The following is a 16,882-nucleotide window of genomic DNA, read 5'->3' as shown; positions in this document are numbered from 1 at the left end:
ATTAGTGGGGGCTTAGAACAAATTAGATAAAGATATTTAGCTTTTATTTGGACTTTAACAAAGATTTGAAGTGATTCTGTTATACTCTTTGGAATCCAGGTTTCAAAGGAACACAATAGCATGAATAGGGAGAGAACAAAGGAGCCAGAATATCAGGTATAAAATGAAAGACTAGAAAATGTCTAAGAGTTAAGCTGGACCAATTTGATGGAATCTACAAGAGCCTGGGGTTGGAAGGTGGGAGGCTGTCAGGCCATTTAGCCCTGTCCTTGGTGTGACACTGGAATCTTCTCCAGCACTTCTTCACCTACCTGGAATATGTCCAGTGGTGACATGCTCACTGACTTCAGAGGCAGACCTTTTTTTCTGACTACAAAAGAGATACATGGTCCTTGTAAAACCAAAAGACCTATGTAGAACCTAAAAAGGGCGAATTCCCCAAGAGCTCACTGGTAACTGTATGTTGTACATGTATACAAAAGTTTTTCCCTGTATACACTGCTGATTATTTAAAACAGTCCATTTTTATTTGTTAGAATATTATATATACTGCTCTCTAGTTTTTCTCATTTAACATTTCGAGTATCAGATAGTGCATATAGATTAACCTCATTATTTTCGATGACTGCATATAGTATATACCAATTTATCCAATGTCTTACTGATAGATATTTGAGTTGTTGCCAGTTTTTATGCTATTACAAATAATAATAAAATGAGCATCCATTGCCTTGACAGTTCTAATTAAAAAACTTTTCCTTACACTGGCCTAAAATCTTTCTAACTTCCACTTACTGGTTCTGAAAACAGTAGCTATTTTTCTCCTGAGTTCTCTTGGGTTGAAACATTCCTCATTCCCATTCTTAGATTGGGGATCCTTTCACCATCTTTTGGACATGGTCCACTTTGTCTACTTTAAAGTGTAGTGATAGAACTGACAATAGGTCTCAGTTGTGCTTTCACTTGAGTAGGGAGGGTGGGACATTGTATTCTTTTAATTTAGTCTATGATTTTATTAGCTTTTAAGGGTGCCATATCACATTCATTGTTAGTTCACAGTGAGGAGCCAGTCAGTTAAAGCTTTACATATGGAGTTCGTGGATCCCTTGAACATCTGATAAAAGAAGTGGATTCATCACCACCCCAACTTACACCTCATCAATGCACTAATACACAAATATTGCTGCAATTTCAGGTGGTTCATGGGTCCTGGTTCTCTTTTCTTTATGATTAGCCTTTGTTCATTACTCTGCTGAAGTCATGGGCTTTCTCTTTCTCTACCAGAGCTGTTACATCGTCAGAAATGAAACAGGAAACGGGGTTGGTGTTGGCATTACTTAGTGAGTCTGTGCTGCCTCCTAGTGTTTAGCACTTTCTTATTCTAAAGGGTTCATTATATTTTTTAGCAGTCCAGGATCAACCTCAAGCTGTCCGGTCTGTAGCTCAGAAATCTTTCTGGCTTCTAGTCCTCTCCCATTCTTCACTATTCACACCGATTACAGAAAGCAATTAAGCCACCTTATCTGTAGAGCCTCTCAGTATACCAGGACGTGATTCGTGAGATCGAATGACTTGAACTCTGTTAGAATAACTAGATGCTGGTTTTTTATTTTTTCTCAGCCATTTTGGATTCGTTTGTTTCTAATAATTGTATTTGATGTTCAGATTGGAAAGAATAAAACCTTTTTAGCCAAGAATGGAAATAAACTAGGAGTAAGGCTGTTTTTCTTTGTCACTTGTTAATATTACAGTAACCTCCCCCATGGGTGGGGAGCAAGGAGGGGGAAAACTTTGCTTTTTTCTCTACTTTTTAACTTTAACCTCTAAAATGCCATTTATTCAATATTGGGTACTTTGTAAAGCCACAGTTCATCCCAAGGCTTTAGCCTTATTTACAATATTCTTATAGCTCAATTTCATTCTTTATACTTGATTTATGTGCCTTTTGTTTTTCTAAAACCATGTGTTGTAAACAGTTTCTTAATATCTGAATTCCAGAAAGCGCTCTACAGCCACATCCAATTTTTTACATACTTTTCCCTTTTTGCCCCCTCGTCAGTGTATTTTTCAGTTACACCATCAGTATTATGCTTCTGAGAGCCTCCAAGCCTTCTCAAGCTTTTTTACAGTTTCTGATCTTGGAATCCATCCTAATTTTTCTTTGAAAATCTTGAAATCTGTTTCTCCAATATGTGCAGCATTCCTCTTCCTTTCTTGATTTCCAAATAACATTGTGGCTTTCTCTAAAGGTTTCTATTTGCACATTCCCTATCAAGTTTTACTGGTGAGGATTATTAGGTCCAAAGTAACAGTTTCATTTCTCTTCTGCTTTCTGAGAGACAGAATTTTTGCACAGACTGAAAAAAGCATGTCATCAGATATACCAGTTTAAGCTGATTGACTTCCACAGCTGTCTCCTGGTCAATAATAATAGCTAATAACAGCTAATATTTTTTATGCACTACCATCTGACAGGCACCTTACGAGGTCCTTTACACATAGGTTATCTCACTTGACTCCTTCCATCGGGCTATGAGGTGGAGGTGCTCTTGTTATCCCAATAATACAGATGAGGAAACATGCTTTAGGCTGTTGAGTCACATGCCCGAGATCACAGCTTGTGAGTGGCAAAGTCAGGCATTTCCTAAATCGGATTCTTAATCACTCTACTGTGCTGTTTGATGTGGTACTTAATTACTATGTTGGACAAGATTCTTTTGCTTCAAAACTTGTGCAGCTCTCAGACCACTGGCTGTGCACAGTAGGCACTTAAATATTTAATTTGAGGTTTATGTTTCTCCTCGATTTCTAGGATGTTGCCTCTTAGCTCTTACAAATCAGTAAGAAAAAGATGAAAAAAATGGGTAGGCATATAATAGGCAATTCATTAAGAAATGAATGGAAAATGAAAGTATGAAAAGATGCTCATTTTCACCAATCACATACATACATACATATATATATATTCTTTTTTTAAGGTACCAGGGATCGAACCCAGGACCTTATATGCAAAGCAGGCACTCAACCACTGAGCTACACCCACTCCACACCAAATATATTTTTGATGGTTTTAGGAGACCTGTTTTTTAAATGGCAAGAACTCTGTTTTTTTATTTAGAACTATGATATGTGGAAAACAAAGAATGTAAAAATGTTTGTGAAATTCCAGAGATGATCCCATACTAACATAAGCAAACACACAAAATATTTTATTTTATCGGGATACTAGAGTACTGTTGATTTTTTTTTGAAATTGATAAAGTGGATTTTATTATTAAAATTTTACTCACTGAAAAGGTACTGTTAATACAATAAAAATACAAATTACATGCATAAAAACAATATATTGTGAACATCATTTCATGTTAATAAATATTCAATAATGTTATCCTTAACGGCTGTCTAGCATTCCATTGTTTCTTATAAGAGATTGACTTCAGTTTGTTTCCTTTGTTCATACTTTATATGTGAAGTAAAAGTAGTAAAGGTTAAGACCTCAGATCTTCTTCGTATTTTTGCTTTATTCTTATGTCATTATTATTTTTATTGGAATTACTTGTTTACCTTTAGTCATTATTTGCTATGATTTCTCCCACAGTTATTATTTTGCTTGGCTGGATGCCTAATCATTGTGACCTATATGATTGATTCTTATTGTTGATATAAGTGCAACTATATCATCTTTTTTTGGAGAGGGGTCATTAGGCTCATTTGTTAGACACAAAGTGTTTTTAATAAATGAGTACGTCATTTAAAGACTTTTCTAAAGAATAATGGAAACTGTTGTAACATATTGGAAATTTCATGAGCTTTGGGGTAGATTGTCCTGGTTCAAGGTTCAGATCCTGGCTCTACTGGTTTTAGTCAGGTGAACACCTTGGGCAAATTCCTTGATGTTTTGTTTTTTGTTTTTTTAAAGATTTATTTTTATTTATTCCCCCCCCCCCCCCCCAGTTATCTGCTCTCCATGTCCATTCGCTGTGTATTCTGCGTCCGCTTGTATTCTTGTCAGTGGCACTGGGAATCTGTGTCTTTCTTTGTTGTGTCATCTTGCTGCATCAGCTCTCCGTGTGTGCGGCACCACTCCTGGGCAGACTCCACTTTTCTCGCATGGGACAGCTCTCTTTACGGGCGTAATCCTTACGCGTGAGGCTCCCCTACGTGGGGTACACCCCTGCATGGCATGGCACTCCCTGAGCACATCAGCACTGTACATGGGCCAGCTCACCACCCAGGTCAGGAGGCCCTGGGTTTGAACCTTAGACCTCCCATTTGGTAGGCAGACGCTCTATCCATTGAGCCAAATCTGCTTCCCCCTTGATGTTTTTTAAACCTCAGTTTTCTTACCAGGAAAACAGGATGGTTATTGCTATCTCACAGGAAGAATAATTTAATATGAGATACACATGTAAAACACCCAGTCCATGCACTAATAATGTCAGTTTTCTCTCTTTTATGTAGTTTATACAAGGCATTCTAAAACGTTTTTGTGCTGTTTACCCCTTTGCTAGGCTGGTGAAACCCATGAAAGACCCCTTCTTGGAATAATAATTTTAAATGCATAAAATAAAATGCGTAGGATTATAAAGGAAACCAATTATACTGAAGTACAGTTAACAAAATACTTTAAAAATAAATTTGTGGTGCTTTCTGTTTCCGGTATTTTTTGGACTAAAGCAGGGAATAAAGGAATGAATGAATAAGAGATAGAAATGAAGAAGGGAAGGAAAGAGGGGAGAAAGGAAGGAAAGAAAGCTTATAAGTATATATGCCAGGTCTTGACTCTGTCCCAAGCTGTCATCCCAGATTTCCAACTGGTTCCTAGATGTTTCTACCTCAGCATCCTACCAGCAACTCAGATTCATCACCAGTGAAGTTGAATACCTCTCCCAAACCAGCTTGTCTCCCCTGTTTCCCTTAATGATAATATCACTTTATCACCTGAATCTAAATCCTAAAATCCTCATGTTTTCACCCTTTCCCTACTTCAAATCAGGGGATTCTGTAGATTTTATCTCTACAGTTTCTCATTTATACTATCCAAATTTAAGACCCTCTTATCTCATCCTTGCCATGTTATGCTGCAGGTTTTTTCTGCTTGGTCTCTGACTTCCTGCCTCTTTCAGAGTTCTCTCTTGAGTTTTTGAGGCCACTTTGATCAGTTCTGTAAAGTTTTGCAGCATTCATAGATGTGCCAAACAGCTTCAGACCTAATTTTCAACTGACTCATTTACTTATCAATTTGTATTTGTTTTCGTTTCCCCAAATATATTCTAAGTTCTTTGAGGAAATGGACAACATCTTGTATCTCCTCTCAGAATTTAGGGCAAGACTTAAAAGTGTTTTATAAGATCTTAGTAACATTAATCATAACTTGATAGTTCTGGTTCCATAAAGAAATGTGAAAATTTTTTACTTATTCTTGTTTTACTGAATTGTTACTGTAGGAGTGGATGATGTCAGACTAAGTTTCTGTGTCAGAAACCTACTGGGAATTTTGCATATACTTAAATTTTCCCTAAGTTTTCTCCAAATTATTCAGTCATGGTTATTTTTACAGTGTTACTTTTGGTTAAGAAAACCATGGACATGGTTTCCTCTAGTGTGAAGCAACATATTTGTCCTCATATACCCCCACTTGTAGTCCACGATCTGACATAATAGCTGTTTAATACATTTTGTTAAATGCATTTTCTTAAGCCTGGAAGAACCATTTGGGTGTGGAAAATAATTTACTTACTTTAAAAAGCTTGAGAATGTGTACAGATTATAATAAATACAAATTACAAATGCAAATATGATTTTTTAAAACAAGCTTTGTTTAAAAAAAGAGCATGTGATCTTAACAGGAAAAGAAGTTTTAGTAAATTGTGCCTAAAATAATAAACTAATCATCTTAGTGGGCTTTAATACTTTGTTTGCCATTGATGCTTTTTCCTTTGGTTAAATTCTTTTACTTGTATTCTTAGGTTAAGACATCAGAATTTTATAGATACTCCCGACAGCTGCGGTATGAAGTTGACCAAGCATTGAATTACTTTCAGAATGTTCACCAGCAACCTTTGATGGAAACAAAATCCAGCCGCATCCGTTCTGCCAAACCCCAAACTACAGTATTCCGAGGAATGATTGGACATAGCATGGTAAACAGTAAAATACTCCTCTTAAAGAAACCAAGAGTCTGGTGGGAGCTGGAGGGCCCACAAGTACCTCTACGACCAGACTGCCTGGCTATTGTCAATAACTTTGTGTTTTTGTTGGGTGGGGAAGAACTGGGGCCAGATGGTGAATTCCATGCTTCTTCCAAAGTGTTCAGGTATGACCCAAGACAGAATTCTTGGCTGCGGATGGCAGACATGTCTGTACCACGTTCCGAATTTGCAGTTGGCGTTATTGGGAAGTTCATCTATGCTGTGGCAGGAAGAACCAGAGATGAGACCTTCTATTCAACTGAGAGATATGACATTACCAGTGACAAGTGGGAATTCGTAGATCCTTATCCCGTCAACAAATACGGACATGAGGGGACAGTGCTCAATAACAAGCTGTTTATCACTGGTGGAATCACCTCGTCTTCCACTTCCAAACAAGTGTGCGTGTTTGACCCCAGTAAAGAAGGGACTGTGGAACAGCGGACCAGGAGAACTCAAGTAGTTACCAACTGTTGGGAGAATAAGAGCAAAATGAATTACGCAAGATGCTTTCACAAGATGATTTCTTACAACGGCAAGCTTTATGTCTTCGGTGGTGTCTGTGTGATCTTGAGGGCCTCTTTTGAATCTCAGGGATGCCCTTCCACAGAAATGTACAACCCAGAGACTGATCAGTGGACCATCTTGGCATCCATGCCAATTGGTAGAAGTGGTCATGGTGTGACTGTGCTGGACAAACAAATAATGGTTCTTGGAGGCCTTTGCTATAATGGTCATTACAGCGATTCCATCCTCACTTTTGATCCGGAAGAAAATAAATGGAAGGAAGATGAGTACCCTCGGATGCCCTGCAAGCTGGATGGTTTACAAGTGTGCAACCTGCATTTCCCTGAATATGTTCTGGATGAGGTTAGACGGTGCAATTAAGGACATCTTCCTCTCTAAAAAAGGCAAACAAAGCATTTGTTTGTGATATAGTAGTTAATTTAAAAACATAAAGAAGAGCCTCACCAGTTTTATTATCAAAGCCATTGGTCTAATATTGTAAGAAATTTTCATTTTGTGCTAGCATCTTTTTTTTCCCCTTCTTTTTTAGTGGCCTCAAACTCATGCAATAAGTTAATTCTAAGTGCTAGCTCTTGAAACTACTTCCAGAAGCAGTTAAATAGAATGATCCACTTATCTGGGAAGTTGATTTTACGCTTTAAACATTTCTTTAAGATGTCAGTGTAGGATTCATGAATCTTCTGAGAGAAGACCCGATAAGTGTTACTGGATGTGATATCAGTTTCTATCTCTATATGAAATCTTTTTGGACATTTATTTCAGTGTTTTTCAGTCTTTTAAGACTTTTTGGTTTTATTATTTAGAAGTTTAAAACTCTTGACCTTTTTTGCATGGCTTTTTGCTGAAAATGCAAAAATATAAATTTTCTACTAAATTAACTTTTTATATTCAAAACACTATTTCTAAGCTGCCTTCTCTTATCCGCATTGTGTTAGTGAGAGCATATCCATACTTGCATACATCCTATAAATATATAAGGCACATCCCCTTTTATGTGTTGCTAGGATTCTATATTTTTAAGCTAGTGCACTTGCACACACGGTTCGCCATACTTGTTGAATTTTAGATGTAACATCTTTTCATGTATTAATATTTTTAGAAAGTTAAAATGACTGGAGTTCTCATTTGGTATCAAAAGCCTATCTTCAGTCCATACAGATTCAGTAATATTTTAATTCTTTATATTCCTGAAACATGTATGGATTTATGAAAAACTAACAGTTTATATTTTATTTTCAAAAGTAAGCATTAATGTTTCTTATCGATGTGTGTCTTTTCCTTTTTAAAATGTTTTTCATTGCAGTCTGTTTAATGTCGCCCTGTTTTTAGTGGGAATTGGAGTGGCATATGACAAGCCCTGACCCTGCAGCGTGCAAGCACTTTTAAAGAGAATTTAGGTAATATCAGACTCCTAAATAAAGAGCCCCCTAAAAGTAAGTGCAACTCCCATTCTTTGCATTAAGGAAGGCTGCTGCATCTGTTACTGAATGGAAGGTAGCAATCCTTAGAAAATTTGAACTCCGTTTTTGACTTAGAGGTAAGGAATAGAATTGTAATACTGCTGGTCATATCTACTTGTTCATTGAATGCAGAATACTGCAGCAGCATTGGGTATGTAAGCCCTCAGCTTTGGTTTTACTTACTGAAAGCTACTAGCATGAAGGATACTAACCCCAAAGTTCAGAATGGGTCAAAAATAGTCATTGAAAAGCATTTATAGTAAGTGTTTTAGGATTAACTGCACCTTTCAGCTCTTTGAACTCAAAGTCAAAAATACAGTTGACAAAATTGAGTAATAACCAGGGAGCAGATCATTCACATTGATGCCATTTTCTCATGAGTAGAGGCTGTCTGATACAGACTAGAGCTAAACTGGCAGAACTTGCCAGGTCTTAGGATATTGGTGCAATATTGCAAAGCCTTCTGTATGGCTGTTGTATAAATTTTCTAGTCTCACTTTTTTTTTTTTTTTTTTTTTTGCTGCTGCCACCACTGAACTGAATAGAAAATGGAAAAATGAAGTCATGGAAATGTGAAGCCTTTTTTTTTGTGCAGTTCAATTAGTAGTATGAAGTAAAACCTGATTTTAAACACCACAACTGGAGGCATTTGAGTTTAAGAAACAGGTGTACAATTAGGTTTTGAAAAAAAAGATGGCATTGGTTTTAGAAATCAGGTTATGTAATTATTCTTTTTTATAAGTGACTTAATTTTCATTAAGGGGACCCATCTACTTTCAGTTGCTAAAAATGAAATTTTTTATTTTCAAATATGGATAAAGGTCTTTTCTACATTTTAAGAATATCTTTATTTTAGTTTTGAAAACTAGGAATTAGGTTAGCCTTTTTTTTAAAACCAGTGTTAGTTGATTTGGTGTTTATGTGTGCTGTTTTGCTTCAGAGAAAATAGCATCATCATCATTTTCCTTTTTGATGTCTTTTGCTGGAAAAGACTGAAAGATTCATCATCAGAGAGGGAATCCGCTAATTAAAGACTTTTATGCTTCAGTGGTGGTTCTCTTTTAATGCTAAAACATGACTTCATGGTCCTAGTTAGGATAAGAGTTGGGCAAACAATTGATTATTCTTGGTCTTACATTTTAAAGATACAAGGCCAAGGTCAAAGTTCAATTTTTGTAAACTTTTGTGAAATCTTAACTTGAACTAACTCTGGGTTCAGCTTCACCTAAGTCATGTCTGACCTGATGTTAGCTGTAATCAATTTTGAGCTTTAAGAATAGTTGCTCTTTGCTTGGGTTCTGAATGTATGAGAAAAATCTTCTGTTTATACATAGTTCTAATTAGGTTATTTTAAATCCATGCTTAACCTACATTCCCTTTTAAAATTATGATTTAATTGCTAAAAGAGATTTATTTTTGTTATACTAAACTATGGAAATTTTTTTCATAGAATTTTTTTCAAGTTTATTTTCTGTGTGCTTTATTTGGCACAATTTTTGTTTATATACATTGTACGTGCTCAAAGTCGTTTTTAAAAATTCATTTAGGCAGTTCAAAACTATACAGTGTAACTGTTGTGATCTTTGTATATATTAATTTTTGCTTAACATTTTTAAATGCCAGACTTTACAAAAATAACTGATCTTTATTAATTGCATATTAATTAGAAATGTTTGCTCTCTTTCTTTCCATGTCTTTGACCATAAAAATTTTGGTTTTAATCTTCTTAAAAAACTCCTTGCACTACAACCTTTTCATAAATTCTCACATTGAAGGTTTTGTATTGGAAGAAATACTACTGGTTTTTAAAAAACAAAGCTTAATTAATAGAAATATTAGCTTTTCTTGAGACAGCTTTCTCTGTGTCCTCATTACTCTGCTCTATGTGAGTGTTACTATAACAATTTGTGAAATAATGACTGAGCCCTTCATTTATCCTTTCTAAAGCAGCACCTTTGGACACCTCATTCTAGGAAGCCTGCTCGAGTCATAGTAAAGGAGGACACACAGTTGTGTGGGGAGAAGTAGTAAAAATGGAGAGTTTTGTCTTAATTACATGAAACTAAGCTTTAAAATATTTTATAACAAATTATTTGAGCTGCATAATCTAAACATGTTAAACGTTCAGTGGGACTATTTTTATATATGTATATGTTGCGGTAGGTCATAACATTTCAGTTTATAATATAAATTGTTTCAGTTTATAAGCTATTTCTCAGAAAAGACTAGCTCTTCTGAGAATACATAATTTAAAGTTTTAGACTGAAGTAAAACACAACATAGATAATAGTGTAAATTAGATATAATTGAGGGCTATATGGCAGTAAAACTGCTAGTGCCAGTTTCTTGTTTGCCTATTATACATTTTTGACCTTTTTTTGTACTCTGAACATTTTTAGGGATCATAAGTTCAATTGGATTAGAGTTGGTTTGGGAATAACTATCTTCTAAAAAGAGATTTATCTTAAAAAATGAAATTCCTGAAAAATTTAGTTTATCAAGAGCTTATAAAGTCAATTTTCAATAGGCATAGACTGGAGTAGGTAAACTCATGGAAGTCAGGTCCTTTCAGTATACCAGTATAACTTCAATATTATACATGTAACATTGAGAAAATGCCATCAGCTTTGTTCCCCCTAATATTCTTGGATTTTCTTTTTACATCTTTGGGGACAATTACATTAAATACTTTTATTAATCAGTATACCAGTAAGGATTGGATGTTTGCTTTCTGAAGGAATGTTCCAGTGAGGTGATCAGAGAAGTTATTTTCTACCTAACTTGTATATGCTCTATACCTCTTGGGCATACTTTGTCTATAGAAAAATATTTTGACCTTTTAGGTACATTTTTGGGCCAGTAGTCAAGTAATCCTTGGGCCAATATAAAAATCTTAGAATAATTTAAGGTTTGCCTTTTATACCTGTTTTGAAAGCCTTTACATTTTTGTCAGGTAATTTTTCCCAAGCCGTGGATATAATCTATTCAAACATGTTTATGCTATCCATTCTGTTTTTAAATTGAAAAAAAATGTTAAAAGTGTTTATGAAGAAAAGTTTAAATAAAATATTTTTAATCTTTAAAATATACTTTATCTCTATTATTTGCTATCTTTATATAATCCATTACTTTCAAAGTCGTTAATGACTTGTTTAGCAGTATACATTTTGTTTTCCTTCAACATGCCAGGGAAATGCCATGAAAATGATTTCTCCTGATGCTTTCAGCCACAGATTTAAATGAGAGCATGGGAGTGAAATTGTTTAGTTTATACCCTTATAGGCAGTGGCAGTTTTATAATGAACCCAAATAATTGAGGTTCCACTGACAGAATTTTGCATGATTAAAATAAAGAATCAAGAAAACACATTTTCAAACCTCAGGCTTTCGTTTGGTGGCTTTTAAATTGTCTTTAGCATTTTTGACTCATTGTTCTTAAAAGAATTCCTGAAGTTAGGCAGAAATTAATTTGTTGCACTGTGGGGATTTGGATATACATAGGCACATGCCTTCTTTAAAATGAACTCCTAAGAAACCTCAGAGGGATTCCAGACCTGCTAGATCCTGTTCTCAAGCTCCCTTTCCAGCTTCATCTTGTTCTATCACTTCCTACACTCCATTCCGAAGCCACATCAAATTACTTGCCTTGCCTTCTCCTTCCCTGCTTACCACAATCCACTTACTTTGCAAAGCCCAGCTCACATTCTCTCCTCATGAAACCTATGTCCCATTGAATTAATTGCCTCTTCTACATTCGCCACATTTATAGCTCTTACTGCCTTTCATTTTCATAATAGTTGAGACTATTTCTTCACAACTAGATTATAGTCTCCTTGTATGAAAGGAACTTCTTTATTCTAATGTGTACCCTCATACCTAGCATGATGTTTGTACACAATAGGCACTGAGCTAAATGTTTACTCCATATGAGTTGCAACAAATGCTGTAGTTATTCAGAAAAGGGAGATATTACCATTCCCCACAGTTTTTGTCCATGCTGTCTTCTCAGTCTGTACCTTCCTTGCATTCTCATCCACACCTATGGCTTCACCTACAACTTTTATTCCAATACCTGTCAAATCTGTATTTCTCAACCCAGACTTCTAGTCATCTCTCCATCTCTCACGTGTTTCATTGGAATCTCAAACTGAACAAGTACAAACCTGAATACATTACCTAACCTCCCCCAGCCACGAAAAATCCTGCCTGCCCCTCGTCCTGTATTTCCTCTCTGAGTAAGTGGCATCACCATTGCCTGGGGGTTGTTCAAGTCAGAAACCTGGGAATTGTGTACTTGTAATTCTCCCTTCATCCCAACATCTGAGTTCATCGAGTCCTATCAGTTTCTCAACCCTCAGCTTCCCTCTCTTCTTCCTCCATACTGCCCTAGTTCAGGCCTCATCATTCTTGCCGGATTCCTCCCAAAGCTTTCTTTCTGATCCTCTACCTCCACAATCCATTTTCTACACTGCTGCCAGAGACAAATCTGGTCCTGACATTCTGTGTTCAACAGCCTTTAATAATCCCTCTTCACTGTGAGAATAAAGTCCAGACTCACTATCATGTCATCCAAGGTCATCCTTTATGATTTGCTGCCTTTGTCCCTGCTCAGCCCCATTTATACCCTGTCCTCTAACTATGCAAGCTATTTAGAGTGCTCTGAATATATCATGTTTTTTCAAGCCTCTGTGCCTTTTTACATGCTCTTCCCCTTTTCCTTTCCTGGCTAACCCTTTCCTGGCCTTCAATAACTGGCCCAGGCAGCATGGCCTCTATCAAGTCTTTCTTAATCTCTCGGGCTAGGTTAACTCTGTCTCCTAGACCCTAGCACCTCATGGATGCCTAGACTATACCTCCTCTGACACTTGTTTTTAATTGTCTTCTATATCCCACTCTTAACTGTACTTCTTGAAGGGCAAACTCTGTGTCTTTATTCCCCAAGAATCTGACTTAATGTCTGGCACATGGTAAGTCCTCCTTGATAAAAGTAAAACTCTGAAACTTGGAAGGTTACCAATAAAATGTGCCTGAGGAGGACGGGCACCTGTTTTAGAGAGTCTTGATGGTCCACCAAAATTGACCTCCCTGGGGGATTTCCTTCCAGTCATTTCCAGTACCACTACTCCCATACCTAGAAGGTTGATCCATATAGCTATCACAGTTGTCAACACATACCTCTTCCCATATTTATGATCCAGGCTGAAATTTTCAAGTAAAATAGACCCCAGGGTATTTTGCAGAACATGAATCCCACAAAATGTACGGGGATGGAGTGGTCAGTGGTCACAATAATCTTGGGAAATGCTACATATCATTTCTCTTTCTTAGAGAATCTCAACTAACAAGCTTTTGAGAAGTCCTGCTATTAGGAAGGTCCTACGGAGCAGGATGAATTTGTATAATTATTTTGTACAACTTTTGTATGATTTAAGGAGCATCTAAAGACTCTGGACATTGACCAAAGGAATACAACAAATTTTCAAAAGTGTTTATTCAAGAAAAGCTACTGGACCTCAATGAGGACAGCGGGGTCTGCAGTGTTTTAGCCAGGGGCTGCTCCCATCCCAACTCCCCGCCCCCAGCTCTGTGGTGCAGAAGTTCTACTAGGGCCATCGGAGGGGGCTGACTTTATTTGGAGTAGAGTCTGTAAAATTCCAAATGTCATGGCAAGAAATAAGAAAAGGCCAACATTGTAACAAGCCCAAGGCCTCAATACTGACTGGGGTTAGTAATAGACTGGACTGGCAGACAAAATTTAACAGGGAGATCTTGGGAATGAGGCAGCCAAAGTGGGCCTTGGAAAGATCTATTTAACCCCTGGGGTCTGGAAGGCTGTGCTCCTGCACAAGGCGATGTATACCTGAGACCAAAGAGGGCCCTAGTATGCTACTTGCCCCAGGCTGAATGTGAGGCCTTACAAACCAGGGAGGAAAAAAAAAAAGCCAGAATCAACTTGGAAACTGCCCAAATTTTGAATGCATTCCCCAAGCCACATAGATTAATCAGCAAAGGGTGGAAGCCTTACTGGCTCAAAGCGCATAAGCACAACTTCTGACCAATCATTGGCTGACCACTAAGCTATGCTAACTCGGGTGATCCCTGGGAATCCAGGCTTAGAAATACAATAACAACAACAAAAACAGCAGAGACATCAGTGGCTGTACACTGCATTGTGTGTGTGTGGGGGGAGGGGGCAGACCCCACAGAATTAGTCCAGGCAAATCACTAAAAAGCAACAAGCCAAAAAAACAGCTAGAACCACCACCCCTGGATTGGGGGGAGATGGTCAGAATCCAGAGTTGCTACAATATATTACCTAAAATGTCCAGTTTTCAACAAGAAGTATGAGACATGCAAAGAAACAGAAAAGTGTGACCCATACACAGGAAAATAAACAGTCAATAGAAAACTGTCAGAGGAATCAGAGTGTAACTGAGATCATAGTGTAATTATAGTTTTGTATCATGTGATTTTCACATGAAACTTTATTGTAAGCAATTTCACAAGTCATTAAAATTTCTTTGAAAATATTCTTGGTGATTACTAAGCAATCCATAATAGGACTATAGCATAATTTAAATTCTCTAACCATGCCCTTATTGTGAGACTTACTATATTTTTAAAGTTCCTTTTTCATTATATATCTAGTGTCCACACTTCTGGTTATATCCTTAGTGTAATTTTCTAAAACTGCAGTTTTGAGTTTAATATATAAACTATTCAAAGTCCCTTACAGACATTGCTGGTTTAAGGTCCAGGGAATGGTAGTTTTATATGCACATCAGCAGTGAGGAAAAGTTTATTGGTAGACACTCTCACTAGTACTGGGTGTTATACTTAAGAAATAAATCATTAGCCATCTAATGGGTGAAAATGGTATTTTAATTTTTATTTCTTTGATTATAGTCAGTGTTGAGTAATTTTTCACATCTCTGCCATGTTCTGTGAATTCCTGTTCATGTCAGTTAGGCCTTTTTCAACAGTATTTTGGTGTTTCTTTATGGAGTTTTAAGGATTCTTCATCATTCTATGCTTTATCACACTTGCATATACTATTCTAAACAATGACTAGGTATCTTTAGTTGCTGTGGCAATTTAAAAAAATTGTATACTTAAATTTTATTCTTTGTGGAAAGTGAAATATGAAAGAGGATGGAATTTTACTGATGGAGCAAAGTGATTAATAAATAAATTGAGAGCTAGGGCAAACTGATGAAGAGAGTGAGAAAGTCATGGAATACATTACAGATTCAAAAGAAATCCTATTCAAAAATTAAAGCATTTTACTTAGATCTGGGGTATGAGAAGTTTCTTTGTAGTGAAGCATACATTTGAATTGATTGAATATCTAATTAAGTGGGAGTGAAGTTAGGTGGGAGTAGAAAAAGACCCCATAAAAGTGGGGAGCGGGTGTCGCTCAGTGGTTGAGCACCTGCTTCTCATGTACAAGGTCCTGGGTTCAATCCCCAGTGCCTCTTAAAAACAACAACAAAAGACCCCATAAGATCTACTCTGCTCTCAACCGAATGAGGAAACATAACTCAAACTCAAGGCAGAACAGGGTGCTAAATTTGGAGGAAAAAGTAGGATGCGTTAAGAGCTTTAGAAAGTTACAATTACTACTGAGAATCAGGAAAAGTTTCGTGGCAGAATTAACATGTCTACTTGGTCATGGAGATTAAGTAGGATTTCTCTGCATAGAGAATATAGAAAAGGGTTGTCAAGAGAGGATGTGCAAAAGCACAGGGAGGTCACATGAGGCAGGGCATTCTAACCCAGGCATGCGCCCAGATCCCATGCCTTTCTGCTTCTGTTAAAACTCCATCAATCTTCTATTCAACGTATAATGACTAGTACTGGTAGAAACAATCAACACAACACTGCATCGTAAAATATGTTATGAATGAAACCAAGGCTGAAGACTCGTTTTAAACTCATTTAAACTTTCTTTAACTCTCAGAATTAAAAAAAACCTACCGAGCATGGACAAATTAGACTTGATAAAAATAACCCACACAGTATAACCAGCAATGGCAAAAACTTTTAATTTGTAGTCTTAGGTTCAGCTCCCCTGGAAGTTGACCCTGCAGTGACAGAGTACAAGTAATTTATTTGAGGTAATTTCAGGAAGCATCAGTAGGGGAGGGAGGAACTAAGACAGGGATAGGAATGAAGCCAGTACTCAAGCAGGGTTCCACTGGGGGCAATGGGGTTCAGTCTCCCTGGGGAAGTCAGAAAGACAGTGTAGAACCTGCCTCAGAGTCATGGCACCAGAGGGATGAGGAAGCTGGGGTATCCCTCAACTCCCATCTGTCATTAGCTCAGGGCTGTTCCAGGGACATTATCTCCCTGGCACTCCTGGCCCAAGCTGGCTGACTGAGAGAGCCTTCAGGTGAAGAGGTGCAGCTGTTTGCACTGGTATGCCAGCCACCACCCTCACCCTGAATGGGCACCACTACTGACTGCTCCATTTGTTATTAACTAAAAACTACAAGAAGAGTCATATCTTTTGGACAAAATTTAGACCTGTAGAATTTGCAAGGGAAATTGACCTGGTAGAAATAATTGCCATAAAAGCCAACTCACTTGTAAGAAAGTTAAAACAAATACAAGAATGTACCTGGACACATTTTGAAACAAATCTTCATGGTGACATTTATATGAGTAAGAAAAGTCCAGATGACAATAATTTCAGTAAAACAG

General features: G+C 37.0%; 1 protein-coding gene across 1 annotated transcript in view; it reads left to right on the top strand.

The window, feature by feature from the left end:
• KLHL15 (kelch like family member 15) overlaps window positions 1-11,264 on the top strand; it is a 35,407-nt gene extending 24,143 nt beyond the window's left edge. The window contains exon 4 of the mRNA XM_058292172.1: window positions 5,970-11,264. Coding sequence (XP_058148155.1) covers window positions 5,970-7,079 — 1,110 coding nt within the window. The 3' untranslated portion in view covers window positions 7,080-11,264. The remainder of the gene's footprint in view (window positions 1-5,969) is intronic.
• The last annotated feature ends 5,618 nt before the right edge of the window (window positions 11,265-16,882 follow it).

This window comes from Dasypus novemcinctus, chromosome X (assembly GCF_030445035.2).
Source record: "Dasypus novemcinctus isolate mDasNov1 chromosome X, mDasNov1.1.hap2, whole genome shotgun sequence".
NCBI lineage: Eukaryota > Metazoa > Chordata > Mammalia > Cingulata > Dasypodidae > Dasypus > Dasypus novemcinctus.
This window is presented reverse-complemented; position numbering and strand designations above follow the sequence as displayed.